This window comes from Palaemon carinicauda, chromosome 16, assembly GCF_036898095.1.
Source record: "Palaemon carinicauda isolate YSFRI2023 chromosome 16, ASM3689809v2, whole genome shotgun sequence".
Taxonomy (NCBI): domain Eukaryota; kingdom Metazoa; phylum Arthropoda; class Malacostraca; order Decapoda; family Palaemonidae; genus Palaemon; species Palaemon carinicauda.
The window spans coordinates 25438233-25462317 of record NC_090740.1 but is presented as its reverse complement, the minus strand read 5'-3'; the positions used below and the strand labels follow the sequence as shown (position 1 = coordinate 25462317).

Genomic DNA, 24085 nt, shown 5'->3' with positions numbered 1-24085 from the left:
TTGGACACGGGAATTCCCGGTACACCAGGCTCTGATGAATTGCACTCAGCCGCACCCTTAACTGTACGGCAAGTGCTTGTTTATCCCACCCCACCTACTCGTGGATGCTCCCCGTGAAGTAAGAGTGTGACAGGGAGCACTTCTTCGAGAGAGCACTTCTTCGGAAAATGGTGTAATTTAATCTTGTTAATATCCTTGAAATATTTTATTTTCACTGTTTATTCTTCTCTTGTATTTTATTGATTTCCTTGTCTCCTTTCATCACTGGGTTATTTATCCCTGTTTGAGCTCTTGGGCTTATAGCATCTTGCTTTTCCGACAGGGTTATAGCCTGGGTAATAATAATAATAATAATAATAATAATAATAATAACAACTGTACATTTGTACTATCACCATATCTCATTCGATTAATTGTGCACAAGTGGCTCTGAATTTATTTAGACTCATCAAACATACTGTGGATGCTTCACCTGTGTTGTATTTGGCAATGATTCCGAGCTATTGGTTCCAAAAGCAAAGTGTTTATCGAATGAGAACGTACCATTCTAAAGATAGAAGGAACTTTTAGAAACCCACTCGGAGCAAAATTTATGGCTTTTAATACCTAAAGGTTTAAAGGCCGCTCATGAATGGCAGAGGCAAGGGACAGTGACACTGCCCTTTCAGGCAGGACAATACCCTAGAGACTAACCATATATACATATGGTCGGCGCCCCAGCCTCCTCTCCACCCAAGCTAAGACCAAGGAGGGCCAGGCGCTGCTGATGACACAGCAGGTAGACCTATAGGCTCCTCTTAGCTCACAAGGATGGTTAGGTTGCAGCGACCAAAATAAACTAACAAGTTTGAGCGGGACTCGAACTCCAGTCTGGTGATCACTAAACAGGGACGTTACTACATCGGCTACCACAACCCTTTGGAGAAGGTGAAAATAGAAGAGCAAGGTAGATATGGTATACTGAAAATAATGATTGTCTTAGAATAGATCCTAAATCTCTTATCTTTCTAACGTATTGGAGCTATCTTGCTCGTGCATTTTATATTAGAAACCCCAAACTTACGTCACGTGAATATGCCTATATTACTTCTACTTGTACCAATGCTTATGTATTTGCCAAAGTTTGCTGAAAATTTGGCATTTTTATCCTGAGCTAATGATAAGCGGTAACGTAAGATTTCCAAGTTTTATTTTTCGTAGACGAAATTTCAGTTACACACATCAGTAGATCGATTGATTTTCAAACAAAAATCCCTTGGAAGTTTATTCCGACATGAGAGCCATTAGTTAGAAGTTTACTAAAGCAGACAAATTAAACGTCCACTTAAAATGGCCCTTGGGATAAATTCTTTAATTATTAAAGGAGTAGAAGAAAGGTTGAATAACCTTCCTATCAGTCATTAATTAACCTGAAGCCAATAATGTGCATCCCCCTATCCTCATCTTGTATCTGAACATCCTAAATGTGAAGAATCGAGAGCTTGACATGAATTCAGATTAAAGAGTTTTTGGCCAACGAATGGCCATCAAACGGAAATCACCCAATTAGGAAAATTGTCCCACAATCATAAACTTTATGCGAGAAGAGATACTACGGTTTCTTTCAGTGCTACCATACACAAAGTTGGAGATACAGTGGTGAATGGCAATGTTAATTCCTGAGAAGCTCAGTCGCATTGTTAAACTACTTGGATGTACTCAGCGAGTTAATGTGCAAACCTTAAAAAGAAAGCAGATGGAAGACCCAGGCCTGCATGGCTGAGGACTATGAAGCACGAAGCAGATGATGAATGGAGGGGTATTGATATAAAAGCTCAAGATAGAAACGACTGGCGAAAGCTAACCGAGGCCCTTTGCGTCAATAGGCGTAGGAGGAGATGATGATGATGACAAGGTGTTATTTATGTACCTCGTTTTAGAATTTTATTACGACAATACATATTACTATGGGCTTGAGTAATTTAAATCATATGTATTTCTAAAGGATTCGAATACTCAACTCAATAAATGTAGACACGTCAATTGATATATTTCAACAGACTACCTCTATAGGAACACATAGACTATCTCTATAGGAACACAAGACTTATTCGTCATTGCATGAAAAACAAGTTCTGTAGTGTCATGATGAAAACTTAATTACAACACTGCATTTAACAACTTATTTATGCATTACCTATCTGTCTTTATACGTTGTACTTTATGATAGTAAATGATCTGAACAGAACACCAAAAAATACCAACACATTCAGCGATATGTGACACCTCATACAAAAAAAAAAAAACTTGACCTTCCTCAGCCATGTCATCAAGCAAAAGCCATCCATGAATGATATCTTTATAGCATTGAATAAAACTTAGAGAGAGAGAGAGAGAGAGAGAGAGAGAGAGAGAGAGAGAGAGAGAGAGAGAGAGAGAGAGAGAGAGATTACGACAGTAAAGAATTTCAACTCTAGCTACCCCAAATAACATAACGGGATGAAAAAAGAATAATACAACACAACTGCCTCTCACATTTATCATTAAAACTAAATTTTTCAAGTTGAACAGAAAAACACAGATTTCTACCAGAACGTTAAACTCAAGTCTTTAACAACTTCCGTTGATAACCCATTTCCCTTGAAAAAGAAGAAGAAAAAAACTCAATCCTTATCATAGAACGGATGTCATCATTGGCAGTAAGACTGAAATATGACCTTTTAATACTTGTACCACAGATTACAAGTAAACAGCACATCATAAAAACGATTAATCAGTGAATTATGTCGCTAAAACTCGATACTTCTACGCACAATCTTTAGTTGGAGGTAGTAAAAGAATAGGCAAAATGGACTTCATTGTGAAAAATAATACTTTCTTATTCTAATATCAGAAAGAACTATAAAACTTATACTAGATATAAATTATAAATAAACTCCTATGCGTTCAATCTGAGAAGCGAAATAACCAGCCACCCGTTAAGATACTACCGCTAGAGAGTTATGGGGGTCCTTTGACTGGCCAGACAGTACTACATCAGGTCCTTCTCTGTGGTTACGGTTCATTTTCCCCTTGCCTACACATACATCGAATAGTCTGGCCTATTCTTTACATATTTTCCTCTGTCCTCATACACTTAACAACACTGAGATTACGAAACAATTCTTCTTCTTTCAAGGGGTTATCTACTGCACTGTAATTGTTCAATGGTCCCTTTCCTCTTGGTAAGGGTAGAAGACTTTAGCTTTGGTAAGCAGCTCTTTTAAGAGGACACTCCAAAATCAAACCATTGTTCTCTAGTCTTGGGTAGTGCCATAGCCTCTGTACCATGACCTTCCACTGTCTTGGGTTAGAGTTCTCTTCCTTGAGGGTACACTCAGGCAAACTATTCTATCTTATTTCTCTTCCTCTTATTTTGTTAGAGTTTTTTATAGTTTATATACGAAATATTTATTTTAATATTGTTATGGTTCTTAAAATATTTTATTTTTCCTTGTTTCCTTCCCTCACTGGGCTATTTTCCCTGTTGGAGCCCCTGGGCTTATAGCATCCTCTTTTCCAACTGGGATTGTAGCTTAGCAAGCAATAAGACCAATAATAATAATAATAATAAGAGCGTTACAGGTTGCTACCATATAACATCTGCTCCATTTAGGACAATTTATTTGATTCCCTACTGCCGACGTCATCCTTAATTTGTAATTGCGGACATCCTTAAATGGAGACATTATACATGAATCATACGGCGTATTTCACGTTAAATCCTCCAATGTTCCACGATGAATTAGAAATCCTTCAGTATCCTCTTAACGAACTTAAATTCTACTGTAAACTTCAAGGATCTAAACCAACATTCAACGAGCATCTTGAATCAGATTTCTTAAAAGACCCAAAAAGTTAAGTCTTGTGTTAATGTCATTGGTTGCCTTTATGATGCAACTTGTCTTATCTACTAAGGACATACAACGTCGTCAGCTTGAAGCCACAGCACATTTTAAGCGATGTTCTAGTTTTAATGCGCAGCGAGAGCAACTCGAACAATATTAGAGTAAATTATTTTTTTTTTCAAGAGTGACACCCTTTATCATTCTTGTATCTCAATTTAATTAATTTTGCAACTCCCCGAGTTGTAATAAGAGATCGAGTTGCAGAAGTTCACTATAAAATGAACAATAATTGAAAGTGATGGTATCTGATATCTGGTACTGAAACCCTTTAATTTATTTGAGCATTGAGACCCAGCTACAATACATTACCGCACCATTAACAAAATTACATGTTTGATGGCACACAAACACACACACACACATATATATTATATATATATATATATATATATATATATATATATATTTATGATACATAAAACGTAATGCATAATTAAAAATAACAATCACTTAATAAGAATGTGAAAATAGAACTTAATGGAATCCTAAGTTATTAAAAAAATAAAAAACATGGCCACAGTTCTTCTGTATTGCATTCGTAAACAGTACCAACCCAAGTTACTCTCTCCACCTAAACGTAAAATGAAGAAACTACTAACTCAATTCATAGCTGAGTTTAGACTTCCTGGTAACTTAAAAAAAAATTTGTAAGGAAGCGACCATAAAGCAAGGTATCAATGGAGAAAGGCCAGGACAGAGATAGCGAGTGTGTGCCAGAGGACGGGGACCGCAGACGGCCACGACAGGTGCTGCTGGCATTAACGTAGTTAGTGAAGCAGTACACAGAACATGAGCAAATAAAACTATTGATTAGGCGATTTAATACCAAGTCCCACTCTCATGATTCACTAGATAATGGTCATATTCAGTAAATATCTCGAATAAATGATCTCAGCCGACTAGTTTTGTTCACCAAAAAGTATATAAATTATTGTTTTTGAGTAACTAAGAATTAAAATCAAGATGTGTGATGTAAATTGTTAAATTAGATGGATTTGTTTATAGAAAAATGCAATTAAATGTAATTATACTGTAAATATTGTGATTGTAAAGAAGATGTAATTTAACTTTTTAATAAAAAGATAAAAAAATAAGTTTTCTTTCAAGCAGCAACTACACTATCACAAAATTTTAAGAGAAATTTGGTATAAAGAACCGAAGACATTACCATCACGTGCCTCAATCTTTTGATCTACCAGAGTTGGAATACTCAGTTTTATTCTAAACGGGGTAATCCTGACGGATTCCTCTTTGGGTACCTTCTTATGGCTGATGGAGCTTCTTCTAAAAATCAGCTTCTATTATCAGTTAGATATATTAACCACATTTTTTAATCTTGCAGTCAACGAATTCATAATCTGTTGAAATGTCATCTTGGCACTACGAAAGTCATTTCATTCCCTTATAAAATCTACCTCACAGTTTGCAGAATCTATACGGTTACACTTAAATGCTCTTTATTTCCATATGACATACATACATAATATATATGATTGAATTTATTTTGGGTTATATAGTCCAAAGCTGGGGCCACTAATTTACAGATTCATCTAGAGTCGTCTATGTTTAATTGGCAAATCCGCGCTATCGTAGCTAACCGAAAAGTTTTCAACTTCTGATGTCAAGTGAGAACCGTAAATTTCAAAGCCCTAGAACACACAGTAAATTTGCATTTTGTCTCCAATAGCTTGAAAACCCTCCGTAACTAGTCTCCTCGACACGATATGTTAGCTGCACTGTGTAGCAATCTTATTATTATGTTGGACGACCAGCTTACATAACTTGATGAATAATTGCATATATCTTAAAATGTATTCTGACTTTAAAAGGCAACCAGTGTACTTCAATTAGTTAAGGGATAATATTTTCTCATGGTGCAACACTTTTTTATCAATCTCGCTCCTCTGTTTATGCCTTGCAACTTGAGTTGCACTTTTTGGTAAGTTGTAATAAGATAAGGTTGCTGAAGGAAAAGTTATAAGTCGGTAAAGCTGAATGGATGAAAGAAAACGGGAACAGGGGTTGAGTAGAGGAATAAAAGTGCAGCCAAGGGCGAAGGAACGCTGCAAAGACCTTTATTTAGTATTATTATTAAAAGGAGATTAACCAGACCCTTAAGTAATGACTAGATGCCCTAGTTAGAGAGTACACCAGGTGAGGTTCACTGACAACATCACCCTTTGATAGAGGGTATTGTAGAGGGTGCATCAGGCAATCGATCCCTGAATGTAGGGATAACGGTGGGAAAGGACACAAACAGCCGCTAACAGGAAACTTACCTTGTTTCTGGTCCATCCAACCTAACCTTCATGTGAGTTCGTAATTTTTCATTTGGTAATCGACTAGGCCTGAGTCAAAGCCCCTCCACTGACAAGAAATTATAAATAACATTTTGCAATCCAGAAAGTACTTCATTGAAACCGGTATTATCAAATAGTAATTTTATCAATCTCTCATCCCCTTCAACTCAAGACATGGAGATCTTGTCCTTGCTCACCCTTCTCGAATCCTTCGCTATTTAACAAAAACATGTCGTTATAGATACAGCCTTTCCAAGTGTCGGGATTTCATTTACCTGAACTAACTCTGAACAAAATCTTTATTATCTTGACAAAAAGCTGTAATTCTAAAATAAGAACCAAACTAAGTTGAAAAAGACCAACGCCCGATCATGTGCAAGTCATTATTGAATTAAACTTATTTCGACCAATAACTTTTATTATGGCATACCACAAAGTACCCCTAATTTTCGATGACTAATTACCACGAGTGTTTGGAATATAAACGAACATAAAAAAACACCCTCATTATGCAAATTTTAATTCAACTGACATATATATAAATATGCGTATACACGACCAAGATTGTGAGTAACCATTAAACACGAAGCTTAGGCTACTCAACATTCACATACAGTGAAACTAATGAAATTAAACAAAGACAGAGAAAAAGAAAATAAATGAGGGGAAATAACAAGAGAAGGTAAATGAAATGGTGAAAAAGACCGTTAGCGTAAACAAAACGGGAGGGATGAAAGACCAGGGTAAAGAATGCAAAAGGGGGAGGGGGGGGGATGGAACGGTGACAGACAGAATAGCCCACGAGGTAGACACAACTGCGTCTTCGTGTATGAGAGAGAGAGAGAGAGAGAGAGAGAGAGAGAGAGAGAGAGAGAGAGAGAGAGAGAGAGAGAGAGAGAGAGTCAAAGTCATAAACCTTTATTCCATTAAAAATGGTTATTCTGTTACATAACAATATAAAAGAGAGAGAGAGAGAGAGAGAGAGAGAGAGAGAGAGAGAGAGAGAGAGAGAGAGAGAGAGAGAGAGAGAGATTTTCACAATCAGCGAACTCATTTACCAAAGTAGGGCACTAGCTTGAAATCATAAACGTCTAGCCTAATCACAAATGTCTCTAATACCCACTTGTAATCAACCTACATATGGCTGCCAATAAGAAACTTTGCCAGTCGATTCTGACCAGTCAAATAAAAAAATGGCCCTTTGCCCTTCGGTACTAGGACATCATCAGCAGCTGGTTCGTAATTTGCCAAGTGATTTACACGTGGTTACATGATTGTTCACTCTCAAATAATCCTCCCAGCTTCTTGCAGATCCGTTAGTGGTAAATTAATTCTCAATATCATGTAAAATTTGCTACAATTTGTACTCGTGTTTCGCAATCGGTTAGATTTGGAGTTCGAATTATATAACGATGTACTACACGGACAGACTAAATTTCACTTCGCTTAACAACAATACAGGCTTACAGGCTACCATATACAATCATCTTTCAGACAGTTGATACTTCAAATTACCAGTTATTTCAAAGTATAAAAATTGGTGACGCTGATGTTAGGATTGTGCCTGTTCTGAAAAAATTGGGTGAACTGATAGATTGTAATTTGTCAATGAGGGATCAAATAGTGAACACAGTGAAAGTGTTCAACTATCACCTGAGAAACAGCATTTATTAGAAAATATTTAACAGAAGGCAGTACAAAAATTTTAGTGATGAGTCACATAATATCTAGGTTTGATTATTGCAATTCTCTGTACTATAAATTGCCAAATACACTACTAAGAAAGCCTCAAAATGTGCAAAACCGGGCGGCTAGACTGATAAAAGGCATTAAATTTCGGGAGAGAATAACTCCTGCACTGATCGATCTACATAGGTTACCTATTAAGGCTAGAATTGAATTTAAGATTTGTTTGTTGACTTACAAAGTACTTACAAGTGATAAGCCTAAATATCTCCGTGATTGCTTGGTCCCCTACCCTCAAGCTACTAGCGCTGCTGTAAGAGTTAGACATGCTGATGACCCATATAGGCTATTCGAAATTAGTGTGAATCATGCAATAGGAGGAAGAACTTTTTGTTATGCTGCACCGAGACTCTTCAACGACCTTCCACTTGATGTCAAGAATAGCAAAAATGTGGCAGCTTTCAAGAAAAACCTGAAGACTTATCTCTTTCGAAAGTGTTATAATAGTGATCTGAAAACTATTAAGCCTGAATACAAATGCTAGCGAATAACTGAAAAGATACAGAGCAAAACATAAACTGGAAAGAAATTATTTTCACACATCAAGGCCCGCCTGAACAGACTCTTAGTGTCTGATGGAGGGCGAGAAATAAACCCCTAAAAGTAAAAAGTAAAAGTAAGTACACTCCAACTAGTGTACGCAACCTGTCAAAATGACTAAATATTTAAATAGATATGCACACACGGATCCCCCTCCCCATTTCACCAGGGTATGATTACTCCCTCCCCCCTACCCGAGGGACGGGGTGAACTGAGCACTTGAAAAGATAATGGGAGCGTGGTTATATATATATATATATATATATATATATATATATATATATATATATATATATATATATATATATACATACACACACACACACACACATATATATATATATATATATATATATATATATATATATATATATATATATATATATATATACCAAGCACTTGCTCTTCATTATATTGTGGAGATAACCAATCACAACTCCAACGTCCTCATTACAAGAAGCTACGGTTCAACATTGTGTCCTTAATTGATGGGGAAAAGCAGAAAATTCTTGCCTATGACAAATGAGTTCTAATTTCTTTAAAGAGCAAATGAATGTCTTATCTCACGATGCATTAGAAGACCAATGATTTATAAGTAAATGTGATTATAATTTTGTTTGATCTAAACACACGATATCCAAAATACAGTAACCAAACAGATAGTGTAAGGAGAAGGCAGAGGCGGTGGGAGGGGGTTGCACACAGAAACTTGCCGGGCAGTAAAGGTGTGACAGGAAATCTGTGTCCAACTGTATATACATAAATGAAGTATAGTTTTATATGGAAATAACTTAAGTTATATAATATTAATGGTTTGTTCCATATAAATGTAAAGCATATTTTTCAAGTAGTTCATTACTGAAACTTATACATCACACAAAAACATATTTTCCTTTTACATTCTAGAGATTTTCAATTAATATCTTCCATCTTCATCACTGTAGTTACTTACAATCTTTAACGTCTTTATGCTACAGGCGTAGGTCTACTGTAATTCACATAACACAGTCTTCGAGAATGTTTAAAATTGTTAAAAGAAACCCTTTTGCGCTTAGGCCTATATTAGTACTGAACATTACAATCAATGCACCCAATGTCTTTTAATTACCAATCACAGGAAGGAAGGAATGAGGAAAGGAAGGAAAGAAAGTATGAAGGAAGGACAGCAGGAAGAGATTCATTCATTTGGAAACCTGTACCTAGAACTTACGCCTAATCTCTAGATCTAGCGTCTGCTACCACCATTGATTACTATTACTACTACAGTAATACTACGGCGACCACCACTCGGAGCACTCCTGAGTATACAATGTCAAGGTGCAATACAGAATCCGAGTGAAATAACGCGCGCTTCAATAAATCGTACACCTTGCAAATAACGTATTGGTCGTGAGGACGTATCTACTATTTTTAACTGGAGTCGCCATCGAACGTTGTGACTTTGACTCAGCAAGTTACCTGCAATTAACTTGCGATGTCGCGTTTGTCATCATTATCAGACGAGGTGCGTGCGAAAGTGTAGTTGAGAGCCAAGTGAGGAGGGGAAGGGGGAGGGAGGGAGGCGGGAATACACAAATACTCAGGTACATTGTTGTGATTTGGTTGCTATCGTTTCAAGGTACCAGCAACAAATAGTAAAAGCACCAGTATGATACTACTAGCTGTAGTAATAGCCACTATCAATGTCCCTAACCTAAAAATTGCAGAGACTATGGCAACACGAGAGGCACAAATCATAATCTATACAGCACCATATAAATCAGCGCTATAAAAATCACTTGCATGTTAAACAGTGGTGACAGAACGAATAAACCAGAACTAGCCATTAAGTTAATTTTACTGGCGTTCGTGTAATAACATGGTCTGCGAGACAAAATGTACAGACTTCTTGTTAATTAATTAACAACAGTATAGTGCGTAATCAGGAACGGCTTCTCATAGAGAGAGAGAGAGAGAGAGAGAGAGAGAGAGCAGGTTTTGTGCATATATCATCATCCTTGACTCAATGATCACAACAGGGTTCAAAAAAGCGAGAAGAGGCTCTCACTCTAGTCTCGGATTTCTCCCTTCATAGGCCTAATTACTTTCCCAGCGTAAGAAAAAGGTTCCTTATGCCCTCTTCAAGAAAACTAAAGAGAGAGAGAGCCCACTGTACTTCATTGTAAACACAAGAACTGCCTAATTCATATAGTACATTTCAACATCCTCCATCTACCCGTTTTCCCACATCAAACACAGAATGTTTTCTTTACATTTGCAAAGCCTATTTCATTCATTAACAGGGATTCAAATCATGCCAATTAATAATAAAATGTTTATTGCTTAAGAGATATTTTACTGGTCCTATCACACAATGACACACGAAAATCTTTGGTTCCCGCAAGATTTATTTGTCATATACATTCTTTAAGTATTGAATGACATAGCGCAAGCCGTTATTTGAATAGTACGGTTAAGTACTGAGACCTAGATACCGCTTGCTTTATTTTTTGTCAATTCTCATATACATTCGAGTAGCAGACGACGGCCTAAAGTTATCTTCTTACGTTTGCTTCCAATTTAAAGTAAAACGTCAAAATATAAAGGAATTAATTATATTTGAACGCACACTATCTCACACACTCGATTTATATCTGGTACATACAAGGATATAAAAAAGTTGTGTGAGCCTAGAGTGATGCCAAAATCAAAATCTACAAACTGTAAAGACAGGAGCTGAAATCATTCTCGGAAACCATTGATCCCCAATTAGTTACAAAATAATGTAATTAACACACATAATTACACACATATATAGACATTTCTACTGTATGGTGTAGTCACAAATAGTATATTTCTAGTCGCAAGGAAAGCAAAACAAGCATGCATGCACTAAAAGACATCCTAGTAGGCCTACACTAAAGAGAAGCTCGAGTGCCTGATCACCCAACCACCAACAGCTTTCAATATTATTCCAATGGCACTGTTCTTAATAACGCCGTCAGACAACCACCAACAAGGCCCGGGTCCCGGGAAGAAATCATGATACAGCGGGGTCACGGATGAGAGGTTGACGAATTGCCAAATATAACGCAATACAAATCGAATCACCCAATTCACTCTGCTTCATTGGCCAAATTGAATAATGTACAGTAGGTATATATATATATATATATATATATATATATATATATATATATATATATATATATAGTGTGTGTGTGCATTACAAATAAGTACTAAATCGCACTTTCTTTAAATTTCGTAAAGTATCCTCATTGATAGAGAAAACAAGCATTCAAATACCAGAGAATTTGACTCAATTTAACATAGTACAGATTGGGCAAAGTGCTTTCGATATCACTGCAGTTCCTATTTTCGAGCGTGCGCATGCGCGCACGCACACACACATAATATATATATATATATATATATATATATATATATATATATCAATTCGTGACTCAGGGTTCATGGATTTTAAAACAAAGGGACCCATATAATTCCGAAAAGCTTTGATTCGATGATAACCAATCTATGCACAGATTATTGTGCATGCCAATGAATGAACAAGTGCATTAATTAGCGAAGCTCTCAATATAAGGGACAGTCAGGACTCTTTGTCAGGTGGCTACTTTACCCTGCTGGCCGGTCGACAACACCCCCTTTCCTACCGCACCAAAGAAAACCTAAAAGTATTCAATTGGCTAATTACCACTCCACACAGGGCACGTAACTTTTATAGAGAACATTGATTAATCACCGACACATCACAATTTTTTTTAAATCTTTCAAGATCGGATTGGTTGGTTGAAGTTGGGCTATATAGTCAAGCGTTGGGGCCTTGAAGCCATTCAATATCCAAGAGCAAATTGGAGAGAACCCTAGTTGCGATTTCCCCTACATAACGAAGAGCTAATGTCTGGCTATATATAAATATATTTATTTCGGGTCAAACACAGCTCTTCCCACACGACAGGTAGCGAGAGTAGTCATACTCTAATGTGATGGGGGTGTGCGTGTGCATAATCAATATTTAGCTAGCACAGTAAAATTGACAAGACACTGTGTAGTGCAAAGGGTTAGAAACCTACTGATGTATGCATAAGTTGGCACAACTGACTGAACAAAAATACTCCGCTATGGGAATCTGCAACTTGCCCTCAAGCAACAGCGTTCACTACCTTTAGTAGACCAGTTATCAAGATCAAGCAATGTCATATTGAACTCACATAAGGTTGCAAACAACTTGCAAGGTATTATGTTACCAAGTGTTTATGTAGGATGGGCCGTGATTTTTCAAATGACTAGGTTCTTCTACTTGCGACATAGATCTCTCGAGGGTATAATCTTTCCCATCCATTTGTACATCAAATGCCGTAACTTGTAGAGGGTATATGGTGTGCTGTAGATGTCCTTTGATTAGGTCATGGCAAGGATAATATGGAGTCTCCCGTACCTGGGATTCGTTCACAGGATTTAAAGCATAAGCCTGACTGAACTATGTCTATTTTTCTGTAGCAGTACACTCCTCTGGAAGTGTTTATCAGGAAAACATATACCCTCATACACACGCACAGTGTATAAATATCATTTCAAAGTGTAGATAACTTGACGCGGAGAAAGGGTCTGTATCTCCATGATAAACAAGGCTGACGAGTCACGGCCACGCATACTAGGTTGGTTAGCCGTGAACGATCAGACTAAAGCTTCTCACCACCACGCAGTGGCCAGCGTGGAGATGAAAACTAACAAACTACAAACAAAGAATAAGGACATGTCTGCGGCCCTTGTCCTGCAGTGGACTAGCAACGGCTGACGATGACACACACGGTATCAACCACACCAGATTTGAATGTCTATTTGGTTTCACGATATTGACCGATACTGATTTCTATTATCATAACGTAATTTCAAACATTTATATTTATCCCTTCAATGGGTTAAGATATCGAGAAGCCTCTCTATAAATCATTCCATTTATATAAGATTATTTCTTCGTATTGGCCCCAAGTAAAAAAAAAACAAGCATCGCGAATGCATTCATCTCAGCCACATTTGAAGCATCCATCAATACTACTACTTCGGGCAGGTGAGACGGACGGTGCAGCTGGCGTGACAGTGGGTGATAATGACGTCATAGATCTTAGACCATTCCTGGTCCTATGCCGATTGCATATTTGTCAATCTAAAAGGTGTTTATACTATTATTTTTACTAAATTTACAACGATTGCAAGAAAGTCTGCAATCGTAGTATAAGCTTTACCTATACTCTTACACTAAGGCATATATTCAAATCTATCACAATCATAAACAAATAGGCAACTGATACGAAGTTTAGTCATTAATAAATTGCAATTTTTTTTTTATCAAAGTTAAGAAATTTAATAAGTTTTTAAAACCAATGCACATAGGCCTATATAATTGTGTAAAGACAGGAAATAGTAACGTCGGAAAACAAGCCCACTTACATTACATTGAAGAATAACTTTCCTATCCCTTGACCCGTACCGCACAGAAAACCAGGCTTCATCCCTAATCCCCCCCCCCCCCCCCCCCAAGCACACAGGGAAAGACCCCGCCGTGCTCCTGAAGGACCCGCGAGATTTGTTTGCCATACAATTCGTTAAGCATTTGGAGACTCATACAGAGTAGTCTGCGTTATCGTATCTTCGAAAGTGAGAAAGAGTACAACTTCTTGAAAGACTTAATATTACCAGTCCTGATTCTAAGTGAGAACTTGTTATACAATCTTGGGGGGGGGTGTATATTTAAGACTGGGTGCATCTTAGCACCAACAACTTGAAACCTCCCGTAACTAGTCTCTTGTTGACACGATATGTTAACAATTCTCTTAAATATTAAGCATGACATACGTAAATTCATTCTAGCTCTATTATGACAGCCAGTAAAATTCAATCAGCAAAAGTGGTAATCCTTTCTTCGAGGGCAACAATCAATCTTGCTCTTTTGTTTACGTTTTTTTTAACTTGAGTTGTACTTCGGGTAAGATAGGTAGTTAAAGTTGGCGTAGTTAACTAAGAGAATAACACCGTTAAGCACGTATTTAACAGAACATTCATGCAAATATTTATTTACAAAGCATTGTTTCCGAGATCGTATTTATTTGAGAGCGAGACAAATTACACCCGTTACATACCTACGTCACGAGGAATTGGGACCAAATTATCATTAACATGTATCTTGATGTCACCAGAGTTCATTTAATGTTTGCTTTTTTTTTACGACCAACATAACTAAGTGTACTAAATGCCTGTAATACTCCTGATAAACCAGTTGTATTGATAAATTCACAACGTAAACATCCTGATAAACATTCAATTAGTAACAACGACAAAATTACCAATTATCAATTTAACTGATATGAGGGTTTTTGAGGTAAAACCCCGCTTGACGGAGGAAAAAAAACAATTTTGAAAATGTATAAATATCAACCTACCTGCATAACTAAACACAAGGCCACATACACGTTTACTATATTTAACAATACCATATGAAATGGCTGTAAGGCGCACCATAGCCTTCATAAATTTAAACGTAACAATCATCAACTATTTGAAGCTTCTCGAGAGTCAAAACTATCAATGTACAAACAGCATCGTAGGGAGATAAGATTAGATTGTGATTTTTCAAGCCTGATGAGTATAACTTATCCAACCGGAGCTTACATATCTGTGTTTCAGAATGAATAACACCAATATCAAGCAACAGTAATAAGACGGCCGATCACATATGAGTGGAAGTAAATATTAACTAAAACGTAAACAAAGAAGACAGTTTCATGTAGTAATTGTGTGTTAAGAAAAACATGTTATGCAATTAAAGGATTTACACTAATAAAGGTATTATTGTAGTTTATAACAGGGTAATGTAACCTAGGGAAAAAAAACTACCTTCAAACCGTAGAAAAAAGTCCGTTCTCTTCGAAAATGACACTCGTTCCTGTCGCAAATGAATACTTTTAGAAATATATATATAAAGATCTTAGAAATAAATGAAAATATCGAATTGCTTTAATGTCAAATAAGAAAACTTGTTTCGAACGTAACTCACCTGAGTCATTGAAAATCCTCATTGCTGCTAATCCATGATATGAATCTAAAATAAATAATAGAAGTCTATTATGATATATCCAAACACACACACAAAACACACGCTTTGTTTTTTTTCCCGCGGGGTTCTCTTAAACACACACAAGCGTTATCATGAGAGAGAGAGAGAGAGAGAGAGAGCGAGAAAGACCAACCCTCCTTCTCTGCACTCGGCTTAAATATTTATTTTTTTCTTTTTACTTCCCTCAATTCCTCTTGGGAGGCACTACCGCACTTTAAATCGCATCCACTATTATTATCACTTAGATACTCCGTATTGAACCTTTCATGCACTCGCAGGAGCCGTAGATTTAATTTTTATGTGGCCTCTCACTCACAGAAGCCATGCGGAGAAAAAAGACACAGATACTCTTGCCGCGACACCTTCACAAACACTGACTCGAAAACCATAAACGTGGCACCGCCGCAACAGTGACGAAAGGAAGAGACGGCAACGCCGTGATCCACTCCAGGTCACGTGACTACCCATCCGGTGTGCCGATTGGCCGACACTCTTCCACTCCACCGTGGCGGGAAAACATCACAGGGAACCGACGTTCAAAAAGGAACCCCAAAAAGAGCCCCCCCAACACTACAGAATATACTTAAGAATGTACTTGGGTTTAAGATAGTCACTGACATTCGCTTTTTCTATTTATCTCAATTAGGGATTATGCTTCTCTATCTTTATTTCAGTTCCTCTAAAGTCTCTGAATTATCTCCTTCATTGTTTCGGCGGTTCTCCCAAGCCCCCCATTCCCTGTCCCCTGATTACCGACAGCCTGAGTGCTGCCTTCTTACATTCTTTGTTGGCTGAACTCCCGAGACACGATGGCTGCTGCTTCAACCATTGTCTTAATAGAATTTATGTAGATAAAGTAATGAGTTAAGAACGGTTGAAGTAATTTATTATATAATAAATATCAGGAATTATTTGAGATAAATAAATATCGTAACCAATACGTTGAAATATGTGACTTTGTAGTCTGATAACTCTAGGTCTAATCTCATTATCCCTTGAACCATTATTAATTAAAAAAAAAGAGTAGCATTAGAATTCTTCCCTAACGTTAAACAAGGCAAACAACTAATTATTATATTCTAATTCAGTTAATTTAGACCTGTAGATAGCTGAGTTAGATTGAACTTTTCATAAGAGCATTTCATACCACATCAAAGGTTCATAATCAAAGTAATATTTCCCATTAACAATGGCGTTCTTGCTTGCCAAGTTTGCCAAGCTTCCCCATTGTCCATCCCATGGGCCGCGGTGTGACTTGTGTACATTTCCCGCAAAGGCTCTAAGTGATGAGGTCATACATTGTGCGATTATATTATAAATATGTTTACTATACAAATGACGCTAAAATAAATAAAAATGCTTATGCGTATTAAAAATATAAATAAATTATACAAAAATATATATATAAAATTATTTTAAATAAACAAAAGTTTTGTAATAATTTGTAAAGTGTTTTGTATATCAACTCAAGACCCAGTCAGATACAAACGCTCGAACATCTACTCCTCACAAATGACGTCAAATCACGTGACAAAATCTCTCTACCCTTCCAAAAACACCTTTACGACTGCGTATCAACAAAATATTGAATTATTTATTTTAGCCAACAATCATAACAGAAACAATATATATATAAAATATATATTTAAGAAAAATTCACGTTAAATGTCTAATCATAGTTCAACAAACAAATTATATCATATCCCATATACATTTTGAAAATAAGATTGGAACCTCCTGAATGTAAACAAAACATTGGAACAGCTGAGAAGAGGTCAGAAGAGCTACGTCGAAGTTAGAAGAATATTGGACATTTCTTTGTGTTCACGCAAATCACACACCAGTTGGAAACGTTCTGTCGAAATATTTATATAGAAGTTAGTGGTCGGAATGAATACTCACGCCAAACCATTCAGAGAAAGGCGAAATTTTGGTAAATATTATATTCAAGGTTTTTGCGTCTTTGTCCCCCTAGAAAGGAATCTAGTCTGGGCAATATGCGTCGCTGTTCGATTTGTCGTTTCATTTCTTCTCTTATCATATTTACAAAATGTCACTGAGTGAATGATATATAACATTCTTTTCTAAGGATTTAGGTGATGTTGTTACCGTATGTTAATCGATATCTGGCCATTATTAAGGTTCATGCACGTACTCCGTCGAAAGACAAAGATGCCATATTTTAATGGAATGTTTTGGCAAGGCCAAAAGCTTATAGGTGATTTTCTATTTGGTATATTGAAATCCCTTAATCCGAAAGTTTTATCTGGTCCAAGTGCTTCACAATTAAGGGTGAATGCTTTGTACTACTTTAAATACCAAATTATGTAGATATGGCTCTTAGGTCAGTTTCCCTTGTAAAATGTTTTTCCAGTCTGTCCCAACGAACTACAAAGGCTCCAGAATGTATAATACAAACATTTAGTAGATCATTTAGTTCATTTAATTTTCCTTGTGGTAGGACCAGGAAAAATCCTTAAAGTAAGTCAGTCTATACAACATTGCAGAAATAGGAACTCATAAACATATACTTATAAGCTCCCGTCCCACATATGGGGAGGGTTTTTGGATCCTACAGACCTAGCAACTAGTGTAGTAATTTACCACAAACAGCGGTGATCTTGTTGATCATAATCCAAACAAGGCATGTGAAAATTTGGTATTATTGCATGATTTGCCATTGTTCGATAGCTCAAAATACTATGCATAATTGGTTAGAGCATTAAAAAAATAACATTTTAAATACCGTAAACCCCAGGAGCAAATATATACTAACATAATAATTATATATTTCTTAGAAACTGAAGCCAAATTCAAATCTGAGAGTTTACGAAGTGTGCTACCTGTACCTCTCTACCTAAAATTGTTAATTTTTTTTTCATGTGACGTGTGAGGTTGGGGTTGCCTGGTTAGGTTAGTGTTTCTTGTAAGGTTAGGTGTGGTTATTTTAGCTATTTATTAGATATTAAAAATTGAAGGTGAAGTCCATAGAGAACCATGCGTTCAAACATTTTCTTTTTGTGTTGGTATGTCGTAAATTGTGAACATTGTCGATGGTTGTCAATTTGTTTTTACTATCGTGAATATTTGTTTTCTCTATCGTGAATACTTGTTTTCTATATCGTGAATACTTGTTTTCTCTATCGTGAATACATGTTTTCTCAGTAAGATTGGATAACAGAATGTTGTGCATGGTATATTTTTGTGTTTTGAAAGAATTTGACGATTTTTCTCGGAAATCCATAGGTTGTGGAGTTTAGGCTGTCGATACCTAATTCCACAACTATGGATTTGCCCCGATAGTCACCATCAAATTTGTTCAAAACACACGAAAATATGCCTGAAAAACCATTTTAAAATATTAAACTTAGCCGGTGAATATATAATAGCTGACGTCTCCGACGGCTCGACAGATTCCAAAAACTCGCGAGCGATCGCCGTGAAGGTTGCGGGTGTGACCACCAGCGCCGACTATCGGCCAGATACCGCATATACTTGTCAACATCTCCAGTTCTTCTCTGTCGGTCTTGTCGACAAGTTGGTTCCGCTCGCTTTATGACCTTGAGTTTTCTACCGAATTGGTGAAGTACTTGGTTTTGGTTTTATTGCTTTCGCCGTGTTGGATTATTCAATACTATCTTCAAAAGAAATGCTTTTGAAAGGAGAGGAAAAGTGTTTTGCCCTTGCTTTTTTTTTTAATCTCTGGTTTTTCCATAGAGAAAAGATGGCCGACCCTTCCCTCAGTGTACGGAAGTGTGTTTAAGGCTTTTAGTAATTATTTTATCACTTTATAAATTATTGTTGATATTTATAGATTTACCTCTACTGTATATATTTTATATCTCACCCGCCTTTATTAGGCCTCTTCGATTAGCTTTCCATTTATACTAAACATCAAGATAAATTTTATGTTTTGTTTATATGCAGCCTTTACCTATTCCTTGTAGGCGGTCCTAACTTGGAAAACGAAGTTAAACAACGTTGAGCCCATTCAACTTTTATTTTTGTTAAGTTTAAATCACTTGCTCTGTAAGAGTGATGAGATGAATATTTTTTAGAAAATATTTTAAGAAATATATTCTTTGAATAGTCTTCGTGCTGTTTTTTCAAAGATGAACTAACGTTTGGTTTATTTATGCTACGCAGTTTGCGCTCTATCGTTACGATAGAGAAAGAGAGAATCACGGTTTCACTTTGCAGAAAGAGTAAATCGATTTTGACGTTTTGTTCATTCTTCTTTCAAACTGAAGTGTTTTAGATACTAATTTAAAGGAACTTGTTAATTTTCAATTTCTTAGTCCTTTCAGTTTTTTCCTTTGGTCAAATAACCTGTTATTGACGAAGGGTGAGTGGGCCATTCTCTTGTGTGTGACAAGAGAGAGAGAGAAAGAGAGAACGATCCGATCTTTATTCTCGTCCCAAGTCTCTGTACAAGGAGTTTGGGAGCGAGTAACGTTGTTCTCGATTCAGTTTTTTACTCTCGTCCCAAGTCTGTACGGGGAGAGAAGATAAAACGTTTTAGTTTTTATTCTCGTCCCAAGGCACTGTACGGTGAGAGATTGAAAACGTAGTCCTTAGTGAATTAGTGTTTATTCTCCTCCCCAGTCACTGATCTTTTTAACTTTATATATTTCCGTTTTATTTGATATATATGTATATGTTTATTGATTTTTGCATGTGTGTTTCATTTTGTACTAATGTGCTTACATTATACGACTCATTTCGCAATTCTAACCTTTTGATGTAAGGGAGAATTGCGTGCTTCAGGTAGAAATCAGTTTTATTCATGTCTAATGTGAAATTATTGAAAAATACGATATCAGTGAAGTAAGTGCAAAAAACATGTTCTGTGTTGCGGAGGGTTCGTTTGTTCGTGCTTGTCACTTGCCTAGTCCGAGACCTCTTTCAGGCTCCCCTGCACCAGGGAGAAGGAATGTCGTAGGACCTAAGGGAGTGAGGAGTGTAAACCAACGAACAGACGTTCCCTCAAAGGTATCAGACGTTGCTCGGCAAGCACGTCCTTGCCATAAGACAGGAGAGACGAAGTTTCTCCTCGTCTTCCGATGATTCGTCTCTTTAAAAGCCTGGGCGTATAGTTTCGAGACGGTTGAAACGTTTATTAGTTCCTTCAGAACAAGTTCAACGTCCTAGCTGTAGTCATAATAAGAGTCCCGTTCATAGCGATGACGTTCATGTACAGACGTTTCTGCCACAGACTCGACGTGACGTTGAGCGGTGGACGCCGTGGACACAACGTGACGTCGAGTGTCAGTCACCGTAGTCTCGATATAGCATCGATCAGCAGTCACTGCTGTTTACTACGTGACGTTTGAACGTCAGCCACTGCAGTCACAGGTTGATCCGAAGTTAGATATGCTGTTTAAGCTTTCTTCTTCAATAGAAGCTTTCGATCCTGTTCCTGTGCGAAAGGATCCTTTGCTTTTTGTACGTCACGGTTCTGGGATACGTGATTCGGGTCTTCAACCTTCTAGACGAGCTTTGTTACGCCACGCTGACGTTATCTCTAGTGACAGCTTTGCTGTTAAGCGAGATGCGGAGCATAAATCTCGATGTAACTTTGATCGCTTTGAACGTCAGCCACCGCAGTCACAGCGTGACGTTGAGATGCAGAACGTGACATTGAGCGATGGACACCGTAGACATGACGTGACGTTGAGGGTCAGTCATCGTAGTCACGATATAGCATCGAACAGCAGTCATCGCTGTTACTACGGGACGTTTGAACGTCAGTTACTTCTGTCACGACGTGTAGTAGAATAACATTCTCTGCAGTCACAACGTGACATCGACCCTCCAACTTTAACTTCTGTTCATATACAAGTGGATGTAGCCTGTCAGGCTTTTCCTTCACGTCATTCTGAATATAAATCTCCTTCTCGCAAGAATTTAGATTTATCAGATGATGTGCCTTCTGAAGAAGTTGATGACCCCCTTTCAACTAATGTACCTTTGGGGAGTCATTCAGAAGAGGAGTAACCTAGGGTGGTCCAACAATCCCTTGTATTTTAATTATGAATTTCTTTAGTGAAATTTTGTCCTAGACTTTCTTCGACGCCTACTTTTACGAAGTCAGTTCTCTTTTGTTCTTCCAAGAGGGCCATGCTCTTACTGGGAGACTGGTTGGAATCCAGGAGAAGTTTAGGAAAGTCTGCTTTTGCTTTTCCTCCTTCTTAATTAGCTTCTCGCTCGGGCATCTGGTGTGACACAGGAGAAGCTCGAGGAGAAGTTCTCGGCTTGGGAGTACCTGCCTCTGCCCAGGGAGACTTCTTAAGCCTTGTGGACTCTCCTCGTCGTCTAGCCATGAGACGCTCCAAGATTTTATGGTCGGCTTCAGAGCTAGACCATCTCCTGTTAGGAGTTTTTTCGAGCGTTTGAAGTTTTTATTTGTTGGATTGGTCCCTGGGAGCCTTAAGTAAGAAGGTCTCTCCAGCTGTCAATGTATTGCTGTACAATTATGTCATGCATGTACAAGGCTATCAGGGATGGCTCCAATGATCTGACAGCCACGTTCACTGCAGGAACAAGGCTATCAGGGATGGCTCCAATGATCTGGCAGCCACGTTCACTGCAGGAGTACTTAAGATGTAAGTGCGCTCAATGTGTTCATTGTCAAGACAAAGTTCACGATGAAGACTACCAAATCTGTCTTGGCAGCAGTAAGGGAAGGCGACTGGATGGTCTCTCTCGACCTTCAGGATGCATACTTTCACATCCCGATTCATCCAAACTTTCAACAACATCTGAGGTGTGTGGACGGGAAAGTAATGTACCAATTTCGAGCACTGTACTTTGGCCTCATTCCTGCTCCTCTTGTTTTTACAAGGCCCTTGCAAAATGTAGCAAGCTTTCTACATTTTTTGAGGATTCAGAGCCTCCCTTTATTTTGACGACTGGCTAATCACGGCGTCGTCATTATATCGGTGTCTGGAGAGCCTCTAATGGACATTAGACCTAACCAAGGAGCTAGGTCTCATAGTGAACGTAGAGAAGTCGTAACACAGTACCCCATCCCAGACTATTCTTTATTTGGGAATGGAGATACAGTGTCTGATTTTTCGGGCCTTTTCGTCTCCCACAAGAATGGAACAAGCTCTGTTAAAAGTCCTTCACTTGCAAGAGAAAAAAGTTGCTCTGTAAGAGTTTGAACTAGCCTCGTGGGAACTCTTTCATCGCTGGAGTAGTTTATCTCTCTGGGGAGACTCAACCTATGCCCTCTCCAATTTCACCTAAACCATTGGAACAAGGAGAAGGGCTTAGAGAGTATCTCTTTCCCAATCTCCAACTCAGTCTAGACATGTCTGACTTGGTGGGACAGCAACATCAGACTTCGAGAAGGTCTTTCTCTTGCGATCAAGAACCCAAACCATGTGTTGTATTCAGATGCATCGGATTTGGGTTAGGGAGCTCCACTGAACAGTCTGGAATGCTCGGGTCTTTGATCCACGGATCAGAAGGAACTCCATTTAAGGCAACATCTCTCCTTTGGCGAGATTTGTGCAAGGAAAAATGAATGTCTTGGCGGACTGCCTCAGCAGAAGAGGTCAAGTCATCTCCATGGAGTGGACGTTGCATAAGACTGTGTGCGAGAAGCTATGGATGACATGGGGTCAACCCACCATAGATCTTTTTGCGACTTCACTGACAAAGAGGCTCTCGACTTACTGCTTTCCAGTTCCAGATCCAGAGGCAGCCCACATAGACGCTTTCCTGCTGGACTGGTCTCACCTGGACGTTTATGCCTTTCCACCTTTCAAGATCCTAAACAAGGGACCAGGTTGACATTGGTTGCTCCACTCTGGCCCGCGAGAGAGTGGTTCACAGAGGTACTTCTATGGCTGGTAGACGTTCCAAGAAGTCTGCCGTTACGGATGGATCTCTTGCGACAGCCTCACGTAAAGAGATTTCATCAAAGCCTCCCCACGCTTCGTCTAACTGCCTTCAGACTATCGAAAGACTCTCTTGAGCTCGAGGGTTTTCGAAGGAGGCAGCTAGAGCGATCGCGAGGGCTAGAAGATCCTCTACCATCAGGATCTATCAGTCGAAATGGGAGGTATTTAGAGACTGGTGCAAGTCCTCCTCTATTTCCTCTTCCAAATGCCTCTGTAGCGCAGATTGCGGATTTTCTGCCTTATCTGAGAAACGGTCGCTCCCTCTCTGCATCCACCATTAAAGGCTACAGAAGCATGTTAGCTTCTGTTTTCAGGCATAAGGGTTTGGATCTTTCTAATAACAAAGATCTCCAAGACCTGCTTAAGTCTTTCGAGACTTCCAAGGAGCGTCATATTTCGACTCCTGCTTGGAACTTGGACGTGGTCCTACAGTTCCTTATGGCAGACAGGTTTGAACCATTAAATTCAGCCTCCCTGAAGGATCTTACCCTCAAGACACTTTTTTTTGGTGAGCTTGGCTTCGGCTAAAAGGGTTAGTGAGATACATGC

At 38.1% G+C, this 24085-nt stretch overlaps 2 protein-coding genes across 4 annotated transcripts in view; one reads left to right on the top strand and one right to left on the bottom strand.

Moving 5' to 3' along the window:
• LOC137655700 (collagen alpha-1(I) chain-like) overlaps positions 1 to 16013 on the bottom strand; it is a 511707-nt gene extending 495694 nt beyond the window's left edge. For 2 of the 3 annotated variants that reach the window (XM_068389690.1, XM_068389692.1), the window contains exon 1: positions 15567 to 16013. The gene's annotated coding sequence lies outside the window, so the exon portion shown is untranslated. The remainder of the gene's footprint in view (positions 1 to 15566) is intronic. The other variant, XM_068389691.1, reaches the window with a different exon arrangement.
• Positions 16014 to 17368: 1355 nt separating this feature from the next.
• Positions 17369 to 24085, top strand: part of LOC137655699 (microtubule-associated proteins 1A/1B light chain 3A-like) — a 53290-nt gene continuing 46573 nt past the window's right edge. Inside the window, exon 1 of the mRNA XM_068389688.1 lies at positions 17369 to 17559. Within this exon, the coding sequence (XP_068245789.1) occupies positions 17517 to 17559 (43 nt within the window). The 5' untranslated portion in view covers positions 17369 to 17516. The remainder of the gene's footprint in view (positions 17560 to 24085) is intronic.